Source organism: Mustela putorius, unplaced genomic scaffold (assembly GCF_011764305.1).
Source record: "Mustela putorius furo isolate JIRA1106 unplaced genomic scaffold, ASM1176430v1.1 tig00000721_pilon_pilon_pilon, whole genome shotgun sequence".
Lineage (NCBI taxonomy): Eukaryota > Metazoa > Chordata > Mammalia > Carnivora > Mustelidae > Mustela > Mustela putorius.
The window spans coordinates 3,283,586-3,299,324 of NW_025421456.1; the positions used below are offsets into that span (position 1 = coordinate 3,283,586).

General features: G+C 37.9%; 1 protein-coding gene across 6 annotated transcripts in view; it reads right to left on the reverse strand.

Moving 5' to 3' along the window:
* Positions 1–15,739, reverse strand: part of NUDT6 (nudix hydrolase 6) — a 47,436-nt gene that overhangs the window by 14,757 nt on the left and 16,940 nt on the right. Inside the window, exons 1-2 of one of the 6 annotated variants that reach the window (XM_045083616.1) lie at positions 5,006–5,025; positions 2,040–3,073 (exon numbers count right to left, since the gene is read on the reverse strand). The exons of 3 other annotated variants lie outside the window; for them this stretch is intronic. In XM_045083616.1, coding sequence (XP_044939551.1) covers positions 2,040–2,054 — 15 coding nt within the window. In that variant the 5' untranslated portion in view covers positions 2,055–3,073; positions 5,006–5,025. Of the gene's footprint in view, positions 1–2,039; positions 3,086–5,005; positions 5,064–15,739 lie in introns of those variants that run through there. 2 more of the 6 variants (XM_004747963.3, XM_004747961.3) reach the window with 2 other exon arrangements.

Genomic DNA, 15,739 nt, shown 5'->3' on the forward strand with positions numbered 1-15,739 from the left:
GTGGAGAAAGTGGAACCCTCTTGGTGGGAATGCAAGTTGGTGCAGCCACTTTGAAAACATTGTGGAGATTCCTCAAAAAATTAAAAATAGAGCTACACTATTAAAAATAGAGCTACCACAAAGATACAGATGTAGCGAAAAGAAGGGCCATATGTACCCCAATGTTCATAGCAGCAATGTCCATAACAGCCGAACTGTGGAAAGAGCCGAGATGCCCTTCAACAGATGAATGGATAAAAGAGATGTGGTCCATATACACAATGGAATATCACTCAGCCATCGGAAAGGATGAATACCCAACTTTTGCATCAACGTGGGTGGGACTGGAGGTGATTATGCTAGTGAAATAGGTCAAGTAGAGAAAGTCTATTATCATATGGTTTCACTTATTTGTGGAAAATAAGGGATAGCATGGAGGACATTAGAAGAAGGAAGGGAAAAATGAAGATGGGGAGAAATCGGAGTGGGAGATGAGCCATGAGAGGCTATGGACACTGGAAAATAAACTGAGGGTTTTAGAAGGGAGGGGTGGGAGGAAGGGTGAGCCTGGTGATAGGTACTAAGGAGGGCATGGATTACATTGAGCACGGGTGTTATACATAAACAATGAATAATGGAACACTACATCAAAAACTAAGGATGTACTGTATGGTGACTAACAGAATAAAAATAGATAAATAAATAAATAAATAAAAATAAAAACATGCCAAAGGCCTTGGGATTTTTATAACAGTAAATGGATACTGGTTTCAACTTAGAGTTACTAGCTGCATTAGCCCCTAACAAGAATGTAGGTCTGGCATTTGAAGCTTGAAGCCAGGCATTGACTTATCCTCTCTGGTTAGTAAAGTTCTAGATGGCATCTTCTCCCAATAGAAGGCTGTTTCATCTACATTGAAAGCCTGTTTCTTAGGATAGCCACCTTCATTAATGATCTGAGCTAGTCTTCTGGATAACTTGCTGTAGCTTCTGTATCAGTACTTGCTGCCTCATCTTGGACTTTTATGTCATGGAGATGGCTTCTTTCCTTAAACCTATGAACCAACCTCTGCTAGCTTCAAACTTTTCTGCGGCTTCCTCACCTCTGTCAGCCCCCAGAGAACTGAAGAGAGTGAGGACCTTGCTCTGGATTAGGCTTTGTCTTAAGGGAATGTTGTGAATGCTTTGATCTTCTATTCAGACCACTGAAACTTTCTCCATATCAGCAATAAGGCTGTTTCACTTTCTTACCATTTGTGTGTTCACTGGGGTAGCACTTTTCACTTCCTTCAAGGACTACTCCTTTAGCATTTGCAACTTGGTTAACTGTTTTGTGTCAGAGGTCTAACTTTCACCCTGTCTTGGGTTTCAACATGGCTTACTAAGCTTAATCATTTCTAACTTTTTATTTAAAGTGAGAGATGTGTGACATTTCCTTTCACTTGAACACTTGGAGGCCACTGCAGGGTTATTAGCCTAATTTCAAATTGTTGTGATTTGTAGAATAGGAAGGCCTGAGGGGATAGAGAGGGAAAGAGAGAGATATAGAGAAGTGGGGGGTGCAGAGGAATGGCTGGTAGGTGGAGCTGTCAGGACACACACAAATTTATCGATTAGGTCTGTGGTCTTATATGCACACACTTTGTGGTGGCCCAGAACAATTACAATAATAACATCAAAGATCAAAAATCACAGATCACCATAAAAAATACAGTAATAATGAAAAAGTATGAAATATTGTGAGAATTGCCAAAATATAACAAGAGACATGAAGTGAGCAAATGCTGTTGGACAAATGGCACTGACAGATCTTGATGGTTGCCATAAACCTTCAATTTGTAAAAAACACAATATCTTGGGAGTCAATAAAGCAGTACACTATAAAAGGAGGTATGCCTATACATAGTTTTGACTAATTGTCCTATTTTAAAAGTATAACTCAACTCAATTCTTTCCTTTTGAACTACTGTAATACATATCACTCTAGAAACTGATTTCTACAAACTGAACCTGTTAAATCATTTTTCTCGGCAGGTTTTGCAAGGAAAAAAACAACTCACCTCCAAAAACATCATGTTGTATAGGTTTGGGGTAAGACAGTTCAGCTATAGCTGCCAGGGAAGCTTCTTTTCTAAGACTGCAACCAATTTTTAAATAATTAGACCTAGGTTTGTTTATGAATTTCTGTATTTTAAAAAAAACAAGTAACTACACAGATTCTATTTGATAGCTCAGCCAACTCTGAAAAACTGCTTAGAGTGGAGTAATCTTATTAGTCTGGCTGTTAAATAAGAACAAGAGATCAAAATTGTTGAAGGGGAAGGGAAGAAATTACTTTATCAGGGAAACAAGGTCAGAATGGCTAAGCTGCCATTGAATATCCCTTGGCTGGTCAAGTTGGCAGATGCTGATCATAATTCGGCTTTCAAATGTCAAACACAAGTATACAAAGTAAAAAAAGTAGAATAAAGGATCAGAGGTCTAGGTCTCCACATATAGAGCCAATTTCTTCTCTAAATGATATATCTTGTACCAAAATGGAGTATGTTTACATAATTAATAATTTAACTTCCGTCCAAAAGGTAACCTATGTACAGAGAATAAGAGAACTCATGTTCCCCCACATTCTATAAAATGTTAACTTTCATTACTACACGTAGAATTTGGGGCACAACTGAAGTTTAACATATTCTAAAACAATTAAGCTCAAGCTTTTCTAAAAAGGACACATACATATTCACAATCCATGAACTGCACCAGACAAAAAGCTCTCTGGGTGTTTATCTTGCATTCCTTTTTTTTTTTTTCTTTTCGAGAGAGAGAGAGCGTGCATGCATGCACACACTTGTGTGCATGACTTGGGGGGAAGGTCGGGGGGGGAGAGAGAGAGAATCTTAAGCAGGCTCCATGCCCATTGTGGAGCCCAAAGCCGGGCTCAATCCCATGACCTAAAATCTAATCCCATGACCCAAGATCAAGAGTTAGACACTTATCTGAGCCACCCAGGTGCCACTATCTTCCATTCCTAAAGTGGTATCAGAGAAGTCTTCACTTCCAAATAGTTTGCTTCAAAGAATGGTTAACTGATTCAGATCTAGACATGTGAAGAATATAGATTATTATGATTCAACTATTATCATGTCTCAACTCCTCCAACCTCTTTGTCCTATGACAGACAACAGGTGTGTGTTGCTCTTCTTCTTTTTTAACTACTTCATCCCTGTCAACTATTTATACCGATGATGCCTGAAATTATTTTCCTTTTATCCTTTATGTTTTTAGAACATTGTGTTCAGTTCTCTCTTTCATATGTTTGGTATGTACCTATTTTTCCTGGAGTGGCACCGTGCTATATGGCATGACTCCACGGAGCACAATTTTATAGAATAGATAGAACTGTAGCTATGGAAGCCATGGAAAGTCCCCCCACAAAACCTCTTAAAGAGACCAGTGGGGCTAGGCCATGCAATTTTAGACTCAGAATATCAATATCTTCCTTGTATCCACTCCTGTGGATGAAAGGCACTGCTTAGAGCTTTAAAATACTGTGGGTCATGATGGTGGAAATTGTAAAAGAAATTCATTATTTAATATGTTTCAACTCACACACCTTTTTCGTGCACAATAACTCATCAGGAGGAATGAGAAGAAATGTCTGGGTACTCCCACTTGAACATCTCTTTCAACTTCACCTCATATTCTCTGTAACGAATTCATCATTTCCCCTCTACCAATATGCCTGTATCTGTAGAGACAGCATTACTCCAGTCTCACCCTCAACTCAAAAATACCAAATGATTTAAAACTCTTCTTTTTCTTAACTGACAAATTAACTGTCATCAAATCTAACATTTAAGAGTGGACCAGATTTTTGCCATCATTGCATAAGGGTAAGAGATGGAGGTGAGGGGGTGAAATTACCTGACTTATTTCTTTTCTCATTGTATAACAACAGAAAGACTGTTGGGGTACCTGAGTGTCTCAGTCATAAGCATCTGCCTTCAGCTCAGGTCATGATCCCAGGATCCTGCATCATGGGAAGCATGCCCTGCATCGGGATCCCCTGCTCAGTGGGAAGCCTGCCTCTCCCTTTCTCACTCCCCCTGCTTATGTTTCCTCTCTTGTTGTTTCTCTCTCTGTCAAATAAATAAAATATTTAAAAAAGAAAGACTTACAGACTGTTTTTAAAGGCTTAAAGATTGTTAAAGATTGGGAAGGTGAAAAGAAAGCCAGAGTAGCAATACTCATATTGGGCAATTAGACTTTAAGGCAGACATTTTAACAAGAACAATATATAATAATAAAGGGGACAATCCAACAAGAAGGTATAACAATTGTAAATATTTGTTCACCCAACATGGGACACCCAAGTACACAAAACAGCTAATAACAAATATAAGGGAACTAATGGATAATACAATAATGGTATGGAACTTTAACACCCCACTTACATCAATGGACAGATCATCTAAGCAGAAAATCAAAAAGAAACCATGGTTTTGAATGACACCTTCGACCAGATGGATTTAACATATATTCAGAACATGCCAACCTGGGGAGGAGTCAAGATGGCGGAGAAGTAGCGGGCTGAGACTACTCCAGCTAGCAGGAGATCAGCTAGATAGCTTATCTAAAGATTGCAAACACCTGCAAATCCATCAGCAGATTGAAGAGAAGAAGAACAGCAATTCGAGAAACAGAAAAACAACCATTTTCTGAAAGGTAGGACTGGCAAAGAAGTGAATCCAAAGCGAGGGGAAGATAGACCCCGGGGGGAGGGGCCGGCTCCCGGCAAGCAGTGGAGCAATGGAAACCAAAATCAGGACTTTTAAAAGTCTGTTCTGCTGAGGGACATCGCTCCAAAGGCTAAACTGGGGCGAAGCACACACGGGGTCAGCGTGGCCTCAGGTCCCGCAGGGTCACAGAAGGATGGGGCGTGTCTGAGTGTCGCAGAGCTTGCGGGTATTGGAACAGGAAAACCGGCTACAGAGACAGAGCCGACAGTAAGCTCACAGCTCGGGCTTACCTTGAACCGGTCGCAGGCTTGGTGAGCTCGGAGCACGGCCGGAGGTCAGGCAGAGGGGAGTTACTGGGCGCTGTTCTCTGAGGGCGCACTGAGGAGAGGGGCCCGGGCTCTCGGCTCCTCCGGGCTGGAGACCAGGAGGCCGCCATTTGTATTCCTGTCCTCCGGAACTCTACGGAAAGCACTCAGGGAACAAAAGCTCCTGAAAGCAAACCCGAGCGGATTACTCAACCCGGCCCCTGGTAAGGGCGATGCAATTCTGCCTGGGGCAAAGACACTTGAGAAGCCCTATATCAGCCCCCTCCCCCAGAAGATCAACAAGAAATCAGGCCAAGACCAAGTTTACCTACCAAGGAGTGCAGTTTCAATACCAAGGAGAGCAGCAGAATTCCAGAGGAGGAGAAAGCAAAGCACAGAACTCATGGCTTTCTCCCTGTGACTTTTTAGTTTTGCAGTTAATTTAATTTTTTTCTTTTTCATTTTTTTTCTCTTCTTCTGCTAAAATTTTTTTTAACTTTTACCCTTTTCTTTTTTAACATTTTTAATCTAGTTTATCTAATATATATATTTTTTCTTTTTTATACTTTTCTTTATTCATTTTCTTTTCTTTCTTTCTTTTTGAACCTCTTTTTATTCCCTTTCACCCCCCTCACGATTTGGGATCTCTTCTGATTTGGTTAAAGCACATTTTCCGGGGGTTGTTGCCACCCTTTTAGTATTTTACTTGCTCCTTCATATACTCTTATCTGGACAAAATGACAAGGTGGAAAAATTCACCACAAAAAAAAAAGAACAAGATGCAGTACCGAAGGCTAGGGACCTAATCAATACAGACATTGGTAATATGTCAGATCTAGAGTTCAGAATGACAATTCTCTAGGTTCTAGCCGGGCTCGAAAAAGGCATAGAAGATATTAGAGAAACCCTCTCGGGAGATATAAAAGCCCTTTCTGGAGAAATAAAAGAACTAAAATCTAACCAAGTTCAAATCAAAAAAGCTATTAATGAGGTGCAATAAAAGATGGAGGCTCTCACTGCTAGGATAAATGAGACAGAAGAAAGAATTAGCGATATAGAAAACCAAATGACAGAGAATAAAGAAGCTGAGCAAAAGAGGGACAAACAGCTACTGGACCACGAGGGGAGAATTCGAGAGATAAGTGACACCATAAGACGAAACAACATTAGAATAATTGGGATTCCAGAAGAAAAAGAGAGGGGAGTAGAATGTATACTGGAGAGAATTATTGGGGAGAATTTCCCCAATATGGCAAAGGGAACGAACATCAAAATTCAGGGGGTTCAGAGAACGGCCCTCAAAATCAATAAGAATAGGCCCACACCCCGTCACCTAATAGTAAAATTTACAAGTCTTAGTGACAAAGAGAAAATCCTGAAAGCAGCCCAGGAAAAGAAGTCTGTAACATACAATTAGATTGGCAGCTGACTTATCCACAGAGACCTGGCAGGCCAGAAAGAGCTGGCATGATATTTTCAGAGCACTAAATGAGAAAAACATGCAGCCAAGAATACTATATCCAGCTAGGCTATCATTGAAAATAGAAGGAGAGATTAAAAGCTTCCAGGACAAACAAAAACTGAAAGAATTTGCAAACACCAAACCAGCTCTACAGGAAATATTGAAAGGGGTCCTCTAAGCAAAGAGACAGCGTACAAGTGGTAGTTCAGAAAGGAACAGAGACCATATATAGTAACAGTCACCTTAACAGGCAATACAATGGCACTAAATTCATATCTCTCAATAGTTAGCCTGAATGTTAATGGGCTAAATGCCCCAATCAAAAGACACAAGGTATCAGAATGGATAAAAAAAACCAAAACCCATCTATATGTTGCCTCCAAAAAACTCATTTTAAGCCCGAAGACACCTCCAAATTTAAAGTGAGGGGGTGGAAAAGAATTTACCATGCTAATGGACATTAGAAGAAAGCTGGGGTGGCAATCCTTATATTAGATCAATTAGATTTTAAGCCAAAGACTATAATAAGAGATGAGGAAGGACACTATATCATAATCAAAGGGTCTGTCCAACAAGAAGATCTAACAATTTTAAATATCTATGCCCCCAATGTGGGAACAGCCAAGTATATAAACCAATTAATAACCAAATCAAAGAAACACATCAACAATAATACAATAATAGTAGGGGACTTTAACATTATCCTCACTGAAATGGACGGATCATCCAAGCAAAAGATCAACAAGGAAATAAAGGCCTTAAACGACACACTGGACCAGATGGACATCACAGATATATTCAGAACATTTCATCCCAAAGCAACAGAATACACATTCTTCTCTAGTGCACATGAAACATTCTCCAGAATAGATCACCATCCTCGGTCCTACATCAGAACTCAACCGGTATCAAAAGACTGGGATCATTCCCTGCATATTTTCAGACCACAATGCTCTGAAGCTAGAACTCAACCACAAGAGGAAGTTTGGAAAGAACCCAAATACATGGAGACTAAACAGCAACCTTCTAAAGAATGAATGGGTCAACCGGGAAATTAAGGAAGAATTGAAAAAAATCATGGAAACAAATGATAATGAAAATACAACGGTTCAGAATCTGTGGGATACAACAAAGGCAGGCCTGAAAGGAAAATATATAGTGGTACAAGCCTTTCTCAAGAAACAAGAAAGGCCTCAGGTACACAACCTAACCCTACACCTAAAGGAGCTGGAGAAAGAACAAGAAAAGAAACCCTAAGCCCAGCAGGAGAAGAGAAATCATAAAGATCAGAGCAGAAATCAATGAAATAGAAACCAAAAAAAACAATAGAACAAATCAACGAAACTAGGAGCTGGTTCTTTGAAAGAATTAATAAAATTGATAAACCCCTGGCCAGACTTATCAAAAAGAAAAGAGAAAGGACCCAAATAAATAAAATCATGAATGAAAGAGGAGAGATCACAACTAACACCAAAGAAATACAAACTATTAGAAGAACATACTATGAGCAACTCTATGCCAACAAATGTGACAATCTGGAAGAAATGGATGCATTCCTAGAAACATATAAACTACCACAACTGAACCAGGAAGAAATAGAAAGCCTGAACAGACCCATAACCAGTAAGGAGATTGAAACAGTCATTTAAAATCTCCAAACAAACAAAAGCCCAGGGCCAGATGGCTTCCCAGGGGAATTCTACCAAACTTTTAAAGAAGAACTAATTCCTATTCTCCTGAAACTGTTCCAAAAAATAGAAATGGAAGGAAAACTTCCAAACTCATTTTATGAAGCCAGCATCACCTTGATCCCAAACCCAGACAAGGATCCCATCAAAAAAGAGAGCTATAGACCAATATCCTTGATGAACACAGATACGAAAATTTTCACCAAAATACTAGCCAATAGGATTCAACAGTACATTAAAAGGATTATTCACTGCGACCAAGTGGGATTTATTCTAGGGCTGCAAGGTTGGTTCAACATCCACAAATCAGTCAATGTGATAGAACACATCAATGAAAGAAAGAACAAGAACCATATGATACTCTCAATAGATGCCAAAAAAGCATTTGACAAAGTACAGCATCTCTTCCTGATCAAAACTCTTCAAAGTGTAGGGATAGAGGGCACATACCTCAATATCATCAAAGCCATCTATGAAAAACCCACCGCAAATATCATTCTCAATGGAGAAAAACTGAAAGCTTTTCCGCTAAGGTCAGGAACACGGCAGGGATGTCCATTATCACCACTGCTATTCAACATAGTACTAGAAGTCCTAACCTCAGCAATCAGACAACAAAAGGAAATTAAAGGCATCCAAATTGGCAAGAAGAAGTCAAATTATCACTCTTTGCAGATGATATGATACTATATATGGAAAACCCAAAAGACTCCACTCCAAAACTGCTAGAACTTATACAGGAATTCAGTAAAGTGTCAAGATATAAAATCAATGCACAGAAATCAGTTGCATTTCTCTACACCAACAACAAGACAGAAGAAAGAGAAATTAAGGAGTCAATCTCATTTACAATTGCACCCCAAACCATAAGATACTTAGGAATAAACCTAACCAAAGAGGCTAAGAATCTATACTCAGAAAACTATAAAGTACTCATGAAAGAAATTGAGGAAGACACAAAGAAATGGAAAAATGTTCCATGCTCCTGGATTGGAAGAATAAATATTGTGAAAATATCTATGCTACTTAAAGCAATCTACACATTTAATGCAATTCCTATCAAAGTACCATCCATCTTTTTCAAAGAAATGGAACAAATAATTCTAAAATTTATATGGAACCAGAAAAGACCTCGAATAGCCAAAGGGATATTGAAAAAGAAAGCCAACGTTGGTGGCATCACAATTCCGGACTTCAAGCTCTATTACAAAGCTGTCATCATCAAGACAGCATGGTACTGGCACAAAAACAGACACATAGATCAATGGAACAGAATAGAAAGCCCAGAAATAGACCCTCAACTCTATGGTCAACTAATCTTCGACAAAGCAGGAAAAGAATGTCCAATGGAAAAAAGACAGCCTCTTCAATAAATGGTGCTGGGAAAATTGGACAGCCACATGCAGAAAAATGAAATTGGACCATTTCCTTACACCACACACAAAAATAGACTCAAAATGGATGAAGGACCTCAATGTGAGAAAGGAATCCATACAAATCCTTGAGGAGAACACAGGCAGCAACCTCTTCGACCTCAGCTGCAGCAACATCTTCCTAGGAACATCGCCAAAGGCAAGGGAAGCAAGGGCAAAAATGAACTATTGGGATTTCATCAAGATCAAAAGCTTTTGCACAGCAAAGGAAACAGTTAATCAAACCAAAAGACAACTGACAGAATGGGAGAAGATATTTGCAAACAACATATCAGATAAAGGACTAGTGTCCAAAATCTATAAAGAACTTAGCAAACTCAACACTCAAAGAACAAAGAATCCAATCAAGAAATGGGCATAGGACATGAACAGATATTTCTGCAAAGAAGACATCCAGATGGCCAACAGACACATGAAAAAGTGCTCCATATCACTTGGCATCAGGGAAATAGAAATCAAAACCACAATGAGATATCACCTCACACCAGTCAGAATGGCTAAAATCAACAAGTCAGGAAATGACAGATGCTGGCGAGGATGCGGAGAAAGGGGAACCCTCCTACACTGTTGGTGGGAATGCAAGCTGGTGCAGCCACTCTGGAAAACAGCATGGAGGTTCCTCAAAATGTTGAAAATAGAACTGCCCTATGACCCAGCAATTGCACTACTGGGTATTTACCCTAAAGATACAAACGTAGTGATCCGAAGGGGCACGTGCACCCGAATGTTTATAGCAGCAATGTCCACAATAGCCAAACTATGGAAAGAACCTAGATGTCCATCAACAGATGAATGGATCAAGAAGATGTGGTATATATACACAATGGAATACTATGCAGCCATCAAAAGAAATGAAATCTTGCCATTTGCGACAACATGGAGGGAACTAGAGCGTATCATGCTTAGTGAAATAAGTCAAGCGGAGAAAGACAACTATCATATGATCTCCCTGATATGAGGAAGTGGTGATGCAACATGGGGGCTTAAGTGGGTAGGAGAAGAATCAATGAAACAAGATGGGATTGGGAGGGAGACAAACCATAAGTGACTCTTAATCTCACAAAAAAACCCTGAGGGTTGCTGAGGGGAGGGGGTTGGGATAAGAAGGGGTAGGGTTATGGACATTGGGGAGGGTATGTGCTTTGATGATTGCTGTAAAGTGTGTAAACCTGGCGATTCACAGACCTGTACCCTAGGGATAAAAATATATGTTTATAAAAAATAAAAAATTTGAAAGTGAAAAAAAAAAAGAATATGCCATCCTAAAACAGAATACACATTCTTTTCAAGTGCACATGGAACATCCTACAGAATAGATCACATATTAGGCCACAAAATAAGCCACAACAAATTTAAAAAGATAGAAGTTATAGCATGCATCTTTTCTGACCACAATGCTATGAGACTACAGGTCAATCGCAAGGAAAACTCTGGAAAGACCACATACACATGGAAATTAAATAGCGTGCTATTAAACAATGAATGGGTCAACCAGGAAATAAAAGAAGAAACACAAAATTAAATGGAAAATAATGAATACTGTTATGCTGAAAATAAATAAAAAATAAATTAAGGAAAAAAAGTAAATGGAAACAGATAAAATTGAAAACATAATGGCTCAAAACCTTTGGGATTCAGCAAACAAAGTTATAAGAGGAAATTTTATAGCAATATAAGCCTATCTCAAGAAGCAAGAAAAATCTCAAGAAAGAAAAAATCTCAAGCAAGAAAAATCTAAACAACCTAACCTTACACATAATGAAGCTAGAAAAAGAACAAGAAAAAACTGAGTTTACTGAATTAATGAAGCCTCTTGCTCTCCTAAGCCAAAAGAAGATATAACTTTGTTGCTATTTTTAATTGTCACTTAGAAAAACAGAAATGGAATGACAAGCTCCAATGAATAAACCAGTGGCATATGGACCAAAAAAAGAAAGAAAGAAAGGAAGAAAGAAAGAAAGACCTAAAACCAGCAGAAGGAGGGAAATAATAAAGATTAGAGCAGAAATGATACAGAAACTTAAAACAAACAAACAACCAAAAAAACCAGAACAGACCAATGAAATCAGGAACCGGTCCTTTGAAAAAAAATCAGTAAGTTGATAAACTTCTAGCCAGATGTGTCAAGAAAAAAAAGGAAGGACCCAAATAAATAAAATCACAAATGAGAGAGGAGATATAATAACCAACATGACAGAAAAGAATATTATGAAAAACTAAAGTCAACAAATTGGACAATCTAGGAGAAATGATTAAATTTCTAGGAACATATATCCTACCAAAACAGAAAAAGGAAGAAACAGAAAATTTCAACATACCAATTACCAGCAAAGAAATGGAATCAGTAATCAAAAAACTCCCAACAAACAACAGTCCAGGTCCAGATGCCTTCACAGATGAATTCTACCAAACATTTAAAAAGTTAGTACCTATTCTTCTCAAACTGTTCCAAAAAATGAAAAAAGAAGGAAAAACTTCCAAATTCATTTCATGAGACCAACATCACCCTGATACCAAAACCAGGTAAAGCCCTAAAAAGGAGAACTATAGGCTAATAACTCTGATGGACATAGAAGCAAAAATCCTCAACAAAATACTAGCGAACTGAATCTAAGAATACATGAAAAAAATCATTTATCATGATCAAATGGGATTTATTCTTGGGGTGTGAGGATGGTTCAACATTCACAAATCAATAAACATAATATACCACATTTATTTAAAAAAAAAGAAAGAAAGAAATGATGGGGTGCCTGGATATTTCAATTGGTTGAGAGTCCAACGTTTGATTTCAGCTCAGATCATCATCTTAGGGTCATGACACTGAGCCCCATGTTGGGCTCTGCACTCAGTGGGAAGTCAGCTTTGAGATTCTCTCCACCACAACTGCTCTTCCCCTACTCGTGTACGTCCATGCTCTTTTAAAATAAGTAAATCTTTAAAAAAATAGGGTAAGAACCATATGATCATTTCAATGGACATAACATCCACTCATGATAAAAACCCTCAACAAAGTAGGTTAGAGGGAACATACCACAACATAATAAAGGCCATATAGGAAAACCCCACAGCTAACATCATCCTTAATGGGGAAAAACTGACAACCTTTCTCCTAAGGTCAGAAACAAGACAAGGATGACTCACCACTTATATTCAATAGAGTACTGGAAGTTCTGGCCACAGCAGTCAGATAACAACAACAACAAAAAATAAATGGATCTAAATTTGTAAGGAAGAAGTAAAACTACTATTTGCAGATAATATGGTCCTATGTATACAAAATCCTAAATATTTCACAAAAATCTGCTAGAATAAATTCAGTAAAGTTGTAGAATATAAAAATCGATGTACAGAAATCTGTCACATTTCTATACAGAAATAATAAATCAGAAGGTGAAATTAAGAAAATAATCCCATTTACAATTGCATCCAAAATAATAAGATACCTAGGAATAAACCTAACCAAAGAAGTGAAAGACCTGTATACTGAAAATGAAAAAAGACTGATAAAAGAAATTGAAGGTGACACAAAGACGTGGATATTCCATGCTTAGGGACTGGAAGAACAAATATTGTTAAAATGTCCATACTATCCAAAGTAGTCTATAGATTCAATGCCATCCCCATCAAAATGCCAATAGCATTTTTCACAGAAATAGAACAAATAATCCTAAAATTTGTATGAATAGTGAAATATTTCTTTCTCACTGAATAGTGAAAGAAATCTTGAAAAAGAGAAGCAAAGCTGGATGCATCACAGTTCTGGACAGGTTATACCACAGAGCTGTAGTAATCAAAATAGTATGGTATGGCACAAAAATAGACACATATATTAATGGGATAGAAAACCCAGAAAAAAAAAATCCTACAATTATATAGTCAACTAATCTTTGACAAAGAAAGAAAGTATATCTAATAGGAAAGAGACAGTCTCTTCAAAAAATGGTATTGGAAAAACTGGTCAGCTACGTACAAAAGAATGAAACTGGACCACTTTCTTACACCATACACAAAAATAAATTCAAAATGGATGAAAGACTTAAATGTGAGACCTGAAACCATAAAAATGCTAGAAAAAAGCATATGCAAGAATTTCTTTGGCATTGGCCATAGCAAGTTTTTTTTCTAGGCAGGTCCCCTGAGGCAAGTGAAACAAATGTAAAAATAAACTATTGGGCCTTCATCAAAATAAAAACTTTTGCACGGCGAAGGAAACAACAAAACTTAAAACGCAACCTAGTGCAAATGACAGAGGAATAAAGAGTATCCAACATACATAAAGAACTTATAAAACTCAACACCCAAAAAACAAATAATCTAATTAAAAAATGAGAAGACATGAACAGATGATTTTCTATAGAAGACATATAGAAGACTAACAGACATATGAAAGATGTTCATCACCATTTATCATCAAGAAAATGCAAATCAAAACTACAATGAGCTATTACCTCACACCTGTCAGAACGGCTAAAATTAAAAACACAAGAAACAACAGGTGTTGCTGACAATGTGTAGGATAAGGAATCCTCATGCATTGTTCGTGGGAATGCACCCTGGAGCAGCCACTCTGGAAAACAGTATGAGATTCCTCAAAAAGTGAAAAAAAAAAGTTCCCTATGTCCAGCAATGGCACTACTGGGTATTTATCCAAGGAATACAAAAACACTAATTCCAAAGGATACATGCACCCTGATGTTTATAGCAGCATTGTTTACTATGGCCAAGATAATGGAAGCAGCTGAAGTGTCCATCCATTGACGAATGGATAAGGAAGATGTGGTGTACACACACACATAAACACACACACACACACAGACACACACACAGGAGTATTATTCAGCCATAAAAAAAGGAAATCTTGCTATTTGCAATGATATAAATCAAGCTAGGTACTATAATGCCAAGTGAAATAAGTTAGTCAGAGGAAGAAAAACACCAAATGATTTCACTTTATCTAGGGAACTTAAGGAACAAAACAAATGAGCAAAGGGAAAAGAGAGAGAATGACAAACCAAGAAAACATTCTTAACTACAGAGAACAAACTGGTGGTTATCAGAAAAGAGGCAAGTGGGGGGACAGATGAAGTAGGTGGTGGGGATTAAGGAATGCACTGGTCATGATAGGCACTGAGTGACTGAAATAAAAACTTAAAAAAAAAACACTTTTATAAGCAATAATAAAACTTTTGTTAGTTACATATAGTAAAATGTTCAGAAAAACATATGTCATTATAAAATTTAGGTGAGCACTGGAAATGTTAAGGTATTATAGGCCTAGGGCAGAGGTTAAGTAATTAAATAGGACTCTGCCTATCTTTCAGCAATTAGATAAAAAGATATCTTTACTTATTTTCACATTATTCTTAGCAAGAAAACGAAGAGCTTTCTTGGCTTTTTGTTACACAAATTCAAAAAAAGAAAAACAAATACAGTGCTCGTCACTCTGTTGTGTATTGATATAAACTGATATAAATGAGAGCACAAAGCATTAAAATTATAGTTAAGGTAATTCTACCCAGCATTGATTTACACTGCTGTACATTCTTTGTGTTACACTTCTGTGTGTTTCAAGTATGTATGGATTCAGTTGGAAAAGAGAGCTAACGGATCCTTTCTACGAGAAAGGTATTTTTTTTTTAAAGATTATGTTTATTTGACACAGGGAGAGAGAGCGAGAGCATGCACATGAGCAGGGGGAGGAGCAGAGAGAGAGGGAGAAGCAGACTCTCTGCTAAGCAAGGAGCCCGATGCAGGGCTCAATCCCAAGACCCTGAGCTCATGACATAAGATGAAGGCAGATACTTAACCAACAAAGCCACCCAAGCATCCCACTAAAGGTATTATTATATAGATTTTAAGAGGAGGAAACTAAGGCTCAGAGACTTAGCCAAGGTACTAGTGGCACAGGGTTTGGAACTCAGGTCAGCCTGATTCCAAGTCCATTCTGTTTATACCAAATTTCTCTCATTTAGCACATAGTTAACAATCTATTTGCATATTATTACTAATTTTATGTTTGCCATATATCTTCTTCATTACTTTGCCATCTCAGTCATAATCCTCAAGATTATGTTCCATGTCAAATCTCAACTCCCCTGACAGGCTCTCAGGCCCCGTTTTAATGAGGCCCAAC